Here is a 10,175-nt window from a genome sequence, read left to right as displayed (position 1 = left end):
ATGCAAAGATGAGCTCGATAAAGGACAGAAATGGTATGGACCTAACAGAAGCAGAAGATATTAAGAAGAGATAGCAAGAATACACAGAAGAACTGTACAAAAAAGGTCTTCACGACCCAGATAATCACAATGGTGTGATCACTGACCTAGAGCCAGACATCCTGGAATGTGAAGTCAAGTGGGCCTTAGAAAGCATCACTACGAACAAAGCTAGTGGAGGTGATGGAATTCCAGTTGAGCTGTTTCAAATCCTGAAAGATGATGCTATGAAAGTGCTGCACTCAACATGCCAGCAAATTTGGAAAACTCAGCAGTGGCCACAGGACTGGAAAAGGTCGGTTTTCATGCCAATCCCAAAGAAAGGCAATGCCAAAGAATGCTCAAACTACCGCACAATTGCACTCATCTCACACGCTAGGAAAGTAATGCTCAAAATTCTCCAAGCCAGGCTTCAGCAATATGTGAACCGTGAACTTCCTGATGTTCAAGCTGGTTTTAGAAAAGGCAGAGGAACCAGAGATCAAATTGCCAACATCCGCTGGATCATGGAAAAAGCAAGAGAGTTCCAGAAAAACATCTATTTCTGCTTTATTGACTATGCCAAAGCCTTTGACTGTGTGGATCACAATAAACTGTGGAAAATTCTGAAAGAGATGGGAATACCAGACCACCTGATCTGCCTCTTGAGAAATTTGTATGCAGGTCAGGAAGCAACAGTTAGAACTGGACATGGAACAACAGACTGGTTCCAAATAGGAAAAGGAATTCATCAAGGCTGTATATTGTCACCCTGTTTATTTAACTTATATGCAGAGTACATCATGAGAAATGCTGGACTGGAAGAAACACAAGCTGGAATCAAGATTGCCGGGAGAAATATCAATAACCTCAGATACGCAGATGACACCACCCTTATGGCAGAAAGTGAAGAGGAACTAAAAAGCCTCTTGATGAAAGTGAAAGTGAAGAGTGAAAAAGTTGGCTTAAAGCTCAACATTCAGAAAACGAATATCATGGCATCTGGTCCCACCACTTCATGGGAAATAGATGGGGAAACAGTGGAAACAGTGTCAGACTTTATTTTTCTGGGCTCCAAAATCACTACAGATGGTGACTGCAGCCATGAAATTAAAAGACGCTTACTCCTTGGAAGGAAAGTTATGACCAACCTAGATAGCATATTCAAAAGCAGAGACGATACTTTGCCAACAAAGGTTCATCTAGTCAAGGCTCTGGTTTTTCCTGTGGTCATGTATGGATGTGAGAGTTGGACTGTGAAGAAGGCTGAGCACCGAAGAATTGATGCTTTTGAACTGTGGTGTTGGAGAAGACTCTTGAGAGTCCCTTGGACTGCAAGGAGATCCAACCAGTCCATTCTGAAGGAGATCAGCCCTGGGATTTCTTTGGATGGAATGATGCTAAAGCTGAAACTCCAGTACTTTGGCCACCTCATGCGAAGAGTTGACTCATTGGAAAAGACTCTGATGCTGAGAGGGATTGGGGGCAAGAGGAGAAGGGGACGACAGAGGATGAGATGGTTGGATGGCATCACTGACTCGATGGACATGAGTCTCAGTGAACTCTGGTGGTTGGTGATGGACAGGGAGGCCTGGCGTGCTGCAATTCATGGGATTGCAGAGTCGGACACGACTGAGTGACTGATCTGGTCTGATCTGATCTGATATATATATTCAGGACTTTTAGACATGTATATTGATTTTTAAAGCTTTTTTCATGAAAATGTCTTAGTTTAATTCCAATGAGATAATTCTCTTTTACCTGTGAAGTTGCATAGATTTTTCAAATCTAGTTCTAAACATGAAAAGGATATAGATCTGTACCAAAGGTATAAAAAGAAGCATTGCTTAGTTCTCAAGTTACATTAATGTAACACAACATTGTGTTTTCTGTTTGGTCCTATTGTATATATATTTGCATTAATAATGCATGCAGTTATTTGCAAAAAGAATTTTATCTTCTTGGAAAGATATATTTGGTCAGGGACTTTTTTAGGGTGTTTCAGTTCGTACCTGCTCAGGTAAACTGAAGCCACCCCTGCACTTGCAGGCTTGCCACTACAGAGTACTGAGCAACTTTGACAAAAGTGTCTTGCTGGTTCCTCATAAGCAGGTATACTTTTAGAACTCTATCTTAATCCTTTTGATTTTGAAGAGAGAGCAGTGAGTAGTCTTGAAGTTCATTGCCCAGGAATTAAACCTGAGTAACCTGCATGAAAACCAAGAGTCCTAGCCATCAAACCACTAGGAGCTAGAGGCTAGAAGCAAAGCGGCCCGGGCTCTTGCCCCTGTTTGAGAACAAGAAAGTTTCAAGGAGGCAACAACAGTAAAAACAGGTACAAAGTTTATTATGAAGCACGATGCACGGGAGAGCACACAGGAAAACAGCTTATCCAACTCAGAAGCAAGGCAGAGATACAAACCCAGAGAGAAAGGGTATAGGCACCCTCTCTAATGAGGAGGAGCACAGTAAGTCAGAAACTGGCAGGGATACTCACTTGGAGAGGAGTGCAGGTGTCCTGAATGAGAAGAAGCACCGTAAGGAGGTGACATAAATCCCTTATGTAGGACAGTTATTCTGGGTCTTTGTTTACTTTTGGCCAATCTTGTTTCTTTCTTCGTATCTGACTAATCCATGGATCCTCCCCAAGATGCATGTACAACATTTTGCTAAGATAGATCCCCCTGCAGAGGCCTGTGGGTGCATGTCCACACTTTTTATGGGGTGAGGATCCCTCCCTTTTCAACCCCCAAGAAGCTTTCCGGTGTAAGTATAGACAGGAAAGTCTTCCTTGACCTCAGAAGTGGGCAGCTTATCTTTGTTTTAGCAGAACTCAGCTTTTTACCACTAGCTTAGTCCTTGGAGAGTCTGGGTGAGAACAAAGCTTGAAAAATACCAGGTGTCCTGGCCCTGAAGCCCACTGCGTCCTACCTCAGTTTGAATTCCTTATAACAAAACACCATAGACTGCATGGCTTATTAACAATAGACAAGTATCACTCACAATTCTCGAGGCAGGGAAGTCCAAGATCAAGACATCAGCAGAGTGGGTTTCTGAGGAAGGCCTGCTTCCTGTTTCATAGGTGCCTGTCTTCTCTTATAAGGGTGCTAATCCCATTCTTGAGGGCTCCACGGTCCAGATCTAATCACCTCCCCAAGGCACAACCTTCTAATACCCCCACATTGAAGATTGGGTTTCAACATATGAATTGTGGTGGGGGATGCATAGACATTCAGTCTATAGCAAACTGAGGTCGTTCTGACTTTCTGACACACCTATTCTAAAGAGAGGGGTGGGGTGGATGGAATTTACTCTACCTTCTGAGTAGATGTCTTGGATATTTCTACCTAAGTTCATCCTAACCTACATTTCCTACCATGAGGAATAATATCTTTTCATAGTAAATAAAAATTGATTCTTAATGAATTTATTCATGCAGTCAATTTTTGAAAAGCATTTTTCTCTAGGGAACACATGTTTTACAATGATTGAGGAGATTTGTATTTTAGAGACAGAGTATTCAAGCACTTTATTGCTTTCTTTTTTTTCTTCGTGTGGTTGGAAATGAAATCACACCATGTTAATTATGTGTTTAGAAATCATTAAAAATATATAAGCCAAGGGAACTTGTATCCCTATATTCATTATGATCAAATATGTTATAGTTGAAAACAAGTCTAAGATTTAAAAAATAAAGCTACTGGTTAAATTACTGTAAGGTAGAGAAAACTCATTTGGGAAAATGATTTGTATTCTGTGAATTGTGTCAGACCATGAAAAATTATACCAGAAAAGACGGCTTGAGAAATAGATGTAGATGTAGAGAACAAACATATGGACGCCAAGGGGGAAAGGGAGACAGTGGGGTGAATTGGGAGATTGGAATTGACATATATCCACTACAGATATATGTATAAAATAGATCATGAGAGCGTCCTGTATAGAACAGGGAACTCTACTCAGTGCTCTGTGCTCTTTCCTGAATGGGAAGGGAACAAACAAACAAAAAAGAAGGTATTTAGTTACATGAATGGCTGCTTCACTTTGGTGTACAGCAGAAACGGACACAACATGGTAAAGCAGCTATGCTGCTGCTGCTGCTGCTGCTAAGTCGCTTCAGTCGTGTCTGACTCTGTGTGACCCCATAGACGGCAGCCCACCAGGCTGCCCCGTCCCTGGGATTCTCCAGGCAAGAACACTGGAGTGGGTTGCCATTTCCTTCTCCAATGCAGGAAAGTGAAAAGTGAAAGTGAAGTCGCTCAGTCGTGTCCGACTCCTAGCGACCCCATGGACTGAAGCCTACCAGGCTCCTCCGTCCATGGGATTTCCAGGCAAAAGTATTGGAGTAGGGTGCTATTGCCTTCTCCAAAGCAGCTATACTCCAGTGAAAAAGTTTTTTGAAAGAAAAGACTGCTTGAAAATATTGAATTTGAAAACAAAGCTGATCTAAAGAATTTATTGGAGAAATGAGCCATTGCTTTCTTTAGTGGAAAAAAAATGCTGTGTCTGAATAAATAAGATGCCAACAAAGCATGCGTACTGGCTGTACACCCCTGTATGATCAGCACAGTATTGAGCTGCTTTGTGCACAAATGGTCTCCTGCCGCCCAGGGATTTATGTTGCTCCTTCTAGGCTGGACCATACCTCCCAAACCCCACAACCTGAAGCAACACCCTGCCTTTCTTTCCCAAACCCAAACATCTCCTTTGCCCTCATCTAGTATTTTCTGGATAATTTTCCCTTCTCATCCTACCTAATGAGTAGACTCAGACAGATAACTTACATCAGTCTGAGACTCTCCTAAGACAGTTGTGTAGGCATGATTTCAAATGAGGCCAGATTGCTAAATGACTGGAAATCACCAAATAATTTTCCAAGGAAAAGAATTGATGAGTACTTTAAGTTTTTATTACCTCATCTTTGGGATAACTCCTTCCCTCATAGCCCTGAAAGAGTTATGAAAATCATCCTAAATAAGTGACTATAAATCTCTGATAGCATCTTTATGTGTTTTGCCCCTCCTCTCAGAGTAAGGTAGTTGCCATGGAAATGATGACAATGGCTAAATTCAGCCAGAAATATTTGCTGTATTATGTGCCACATGGTTCTTTCCTTCCTTCAAAGCAGGAGAGGAGTATTCAGAAGAGTGAATAACATTCTCAAGATGTGTAATGCCCTCCAGTTAATTGCAAGGGTCATAGGTTGAAATTTTTGCTGTATGTTAGACTGTGTTGTTGTTATTGTTTAGTAGTTAAGTCATGTCTGACTCTTTGGTGACCCACCAAGCTTCTCTGTCCATGGAATTTCCCAGGTAAGAACACTGGAGTGGGCTGCCATTCCCTTCTCCAGGGCATCTCCCCAACCCAGGGGTCAAATCCACACCTCCTGCATTTCAGGTGGATTCTTTACTGTCTGAGCCACCATATGATCCTCTAGTAGCAGCATGCAGGCTTGGTTGCTCTGCAGCATTGGGATCATCCTGGACCAGGGATCAAATCCATGGCCCCTGCACTGGCAGGCAGATTTTCAACTGCCAGGGAAGCCCCTATCCTGATATTACAGATAAAGAAAGTGAGGCTATGAGAAGTTAAATAACTTTTCTAAGGGTTACTTAGATAGGAAATTCAAATGGAAACAAGTCCAATATCAGGGTCCCATCTGCTACGTAGCCTCCAGTCATCATCGTAAAATATATATCTTTACTTTCCTCATTGTTCACTTCTCTCTCAATTTTCCTAGATGGCTTTCACCTTTATGGTTCCATATGAATACTCTTATCCAAAATCCTACATTTTTAAGTAAAGTTTAAAAGTTTTTAGTTCTCCAAGATTCCAGTTACATTTTACACAACTTTTATTTCCCAGAAATATGACCATTTAGGAGCTTCCCTGGTGGCTCAGTGGTAAAGAATCTGCCTGCCATGCAAGAGACCCAGGTTCAATCCCTGGGTCAGGAAGATCCCCTGGAGAAGGGAATGGCTACCCACTCCAGTATTTTTGCCTGGAGAATCCCATGGACAGAGGAGCCGGGGTCCTAAAGAGTCAGACAAGACTGAGCTACGAACACTTTCACTTTTTCATGACCAGTTATGTAACTTGAGAAATATTTTGCTATAAAACACCTATAATTGGTGAAAAAATCTAATATAGGGACTTCCCTGATTGTCCAGCGATTAAGAATCCACCTTCCAGTGCAGGCGATACAGGTGTGATCCCCGGCTGGGGAAGTAAAATCCTACATGCTACAGGGCAACTAAGCCTGTGCGCCACGACTACGGAGCCCACGAGCTCTGGAGCCCATGTTCCACAACTAGAGAGAAGACTGCATGCTGCAGCGAAGGGCCTGAATGCCACGACTAAGATCTGATGCAGCCGAATAAAAAAATTAATGAATATTAAAAAAAAAAAAACAACCCTAGTACAGAGTTGATCTATAAGTGATATCTGCAAGACTCAAAACTAGGCAGTTAGGATAGGAGTTGTGGGTGAACCAGTGCTGTGGAGGGGGTGTTGGTATGGCAGAAAAATGTGCTTTCCTAGATTTTAGGAATATGGATTTAAATGTCCGCAGGATATGAGGACTCTGGACTCACGCAAGAAAGAGTTCGAATAAACTCATGCAATAAATCTGCATGAGTTCAGGACCATCAAAAAATTATCTTCTTAGTGAAAGTATGAAGTGTAAGAATAAAAGCAAAACCAAACTCCAACTAGCACATAGAGTTAGCAAAGAAACTCGTCAGCTTGGACTCTGAGCAGAGGAAAGTAGTGTCTCCTGAGAGTCTGTAAGCTTCTACCAGCTCTGCTCTGGTTTAGGGTTTGAATTTATACCAGGGGTTCACAGACATTGTCTGTAAAGGCACAAAGTGAATTAGCAGCTCTGTTGGCCATGTAGTCTTTGCTGCAGCTCTTCAACTCTGTCCTTGGAGATGGATAGTTGTTGTTGACAATATGTCAATAAATGGGTATGTATGTGTTTCAATAAAACTTTATTTACAAAAGCAGATTTTTGTTAAATGTTGATATACTATCTGCCTGGGCCAAGTATCTGTAAGTTGAAAAACTGATATAAATTTGGTCCTGTCTGATGATAGGCTCTACTGGATAGATACACCTAAGGCTCCTGGAAGAAGCAAACATAAAGCTGTCCTGAAGGGACAGCTTGTTTGCTCAGGCTGTGAGGGCTTCCCCTGAGGAAGGTGAACACAGATTCCTGAATACAATGCACACGAAGAAACAACTCACCATGGCTGAGAGTCAGCACATGCAATGCCTACAAGGATTCAGTTTCCTAAGACCACCAGCTAACACAGAACTATGATTAAATAGAGACTATGTGACTCAGACAGTAAAGAATCTGCCTGCCATGCAGGAGACCCAGGTTCTATCCCTGGATGGGGAAGATACCCTAGAGAAGGGAGTGGCAACCAACCCACTCCAGTATTCTTGCTTGGAGAATTCCAAGACAGAGGAGCCTGGCACCACATTCCATGGGGGTGCAGAGTCAGACACAACAGAGCAACTAGCACTTGCACTTTTTTGTGCAATAGATGTAATGTGATTAAGGGCATAAAAGAAAGACTCTAAAATATGAAAAAAAATAGGGACTTTCCTGGAAGTCCAGTGCTTCCAGTGCAGGGGTTGTGGGTTCAATCTCTAGTCGGGAAATGAAGATCCTACACTGGTGGCCAAAATGAGTAAATAAATAAAATGAAATGTGAGAAAATAATGAGTCTATGAAAAAGAAACACATAGATTTGAAAGAAACAATCAAATAGAGCCTCTATAAACATAAAAAGCAAAAGTAATTAAATTGAAATACCAATAAAAAGGTTAAAGAGCAGAAGTAAAACTAGGTGAACTGTAAATTACATTTAAAGAAATTATTTGCACTCCAATGTGGAGAGATGAAGAGACATAGATTGGAGTAGAGAGAAAAATAATAAGGCCTAACTCAGTACTACCCTTATGAAATGTTCGTATCTCTTACAAGAGAGAATCAAGAGAATGGGATGCATGGAATATTTAAAGAGATAACATCTGAAAAACTTTTAGAATTGCTAAAGACATAATCCTCAGATTCATGATTCACAGTGAGTCTTAAGCACTATAAGTAAAAATATATTTTAGTGAAGTTTTAGAATAAAAACAAAGAGAAGAGTTTAATTATTTTTATTGAAGTATAGTTGATTTGCAATGTTATACCAGTCTCTGCCATACAGCAAAGTGATTCAATTAAACATGTATATAATTTCTTTAAAAAATTATTTTCCATTATGGTTTATCACAGATATTGAATATAGTTCTCTGTGCTATACAGTAGGACCTTGTTTATCCATTCTAAATGTAACGTTTTGCATTTACCAAACTTAATCTCTCATTCCATCTGTCTCTCTCCCCACTGCCCCTTGGCAACCACATATCTGTTCTCTATATCTGTGAGTCTGTTTCTGTTTCAGAGATAGGTTCATTTTTGCCGTATTTTAGATTCCACACATAAGTGATATCATATGATTTTGCCTTTCTCTGTCTGACTTGCTTCACTTTGTATGATAATCTCTAGTTGTATCCATGCTGCTGCAGATGGCATTATTTCATTCTTTTTTATAGCTGAATAATATTCCATTGTATATATGCACCACATTTTCTTTAGCAACTCATCCAAGGGACTCTCAAGAGTCTTCTCCAACACCACATGTCAAAAGCATCAATTCTTTGGCACTCAGCTTTCCTTATGGTCCAACGCTCACATCCATACATGACTACTGGGAAGTTTCAACTGTATGGCCCTTTGTTAGCAAAGTAATATCTCTGCATTTTAATATACTGTCTAGATTTGTCATAGCTTTTCTTCCAAGGAGCAACTGTCTTTTAATTTCATGACTATAGTCACCATCTGCAGTGATTTTGGAACCCAGAAAATTAAGTCTGCCACTGTTTCTATTGTTTCTTCATCTATTTGCCGTGAAGTGATGGGACTGGATGCCATGACCTTCATTTTTTTAATGTTGTATTTTTTTTTAATCCAAAACGTGTTTATTGGGATGGTTTCCCGTTCATCTTGATACAGGGTACTTTTAGTGCTGCTTCCGTCTGGAAGAGCATCCTTCTGTAAGACTTGCTTTTCCTCCTATAGGCTGGCAGAGGACAGTAGAGCAGCCAACACACAAAACTACTGTTTGTGCATGGCTAAAGACGGTGGTGATTTTAGAGCATCCTGGGCATTTTACATCCATGAAATAGGAATTGGGGCTCTGCACCAGGCGCTTCTTCTTGTGTTTCCTCTTCTCCTCTTCTGGAGAGGGATGAAGAAGATCCTTTGCGAGAGGCATGTTCTCGTGAGGAGGTCGTCACTGCCAGAAAGGGGTGAATGTTGTATTTTAAGCCAGCTTTTTCACTCTCCTCTTGCACTTTCATCAAGAGGCTGTTTAGTTTCTCTGTGCTTTCTGCCATAAGAGTGGTGTCATCTGCATATCTGAGGTTATTGATATTTCTCCCAGCAAGCCTGGGATTTCGCATGATGTATTCTGCATATAAATTAAATAAGCAGGGTGACAATATACAGCCTTGATGTACTCCTTTCCCAATTTGGAACCAGTCTGTTGTTCCATATCTGGTTCTAGCAGTTGCTTCTTGAACTGCATACAGATTTTTCAGAAGGTAGGTAAGAGAGTCTGGTATTCCCATCTCTTTAAGAATTTTCCACAGTTTGCTGTGACTAACACAGTCAAAGGCTTTAGTGTAGTCAATGAAATAGAAGTAGATATTTTTCTGAAACTCACTTGCTTTTTCTATGATCCAACAGATATTGGCAATTTGATCTCTGATTCCTCTGCCTTTTCTAAATCCAGCTTGAATATCTGGAAGTTCTTGGTTCATGTACTGTTAAAGCTTAGCTTGGAGGATTTTGAGCAATACTTTCTAGCATGCAAAATGAGTGCAGTTGTGCAGTAGTTTGAACATTCTTTGGCATTGCCTTTCTTTGGGATTGTAATGAAAACTGTCCTGTGGCCACTGCTGAGTTTTCGAAATTTGCTGGCATACTGAGTGCAGCACTTTCACAGCATCGTCTTTTAGGATTTGAAATAGCTCAGCTGGAATTCCATTACTTCCACTATCTTTGTTCACAGTGATGCTTCCTAAGGCCCACTTGACTT

At 40.9% G+C, this 10,175-nt stretch overlaps 1 protein-coding gene across 1 annotated transcript; it reads right to left on the bottom strand.

The window, feature by feature from the left end:
- Positions 1–9,026: 9,026 nt before the first annotated feature.
- LOC109570991 (small ribosomal subunit protein eS27-like) lies at positions 9,027–9,383 on the bottom strand. Its single transcript, XM_019977121.2, has one exon. It carries the CDS (start codon positions 9,348–9,350, stop codon positions 9,096–9,098), a length of 255 nt encoding a protein of 84 aa, XP_019832680.2. The 5' UTR covers positions 9,351–9,383; the 3' UTR covers positions 9,027–9,095.
- Between the last annotated feature and the right edge of the window lie 792 nt (positions 9,384–10,175).

Source organism: Bos indicus, chromosome 17 (genome assembly GCF_029378745.1).
Source record: "Bos indicus isolate NIAB-ARS_2022 breed Sahiwal x Tharparkar chromosome 17, NIAB-ARS_B.indTharparkar_mat_pri_1.0, whole genome shotgun sequence".
Taxonomy (NCBI): domain Eukaryota; kingdom Metazoa; phylum Chordata; class Mammalia; order Artiodactyla; family Bovidae; genus Bos; species Bos indicus.
Note: the sequence above shows the minus strand (reverse complement) of the source record. Positions and strands in the feature narration are given on the sequence as shown.

Bases quoted from the DNA above. Each gene is read 5' to 3' on its own strand.
- LOC109570991 (XM_019977121.2), bottom strand. From the start codon at position 9,350: ATGCCTCTCGCAAAGGATCTTCTTCATCCCTCTCCAGAAGAGGAGAAG.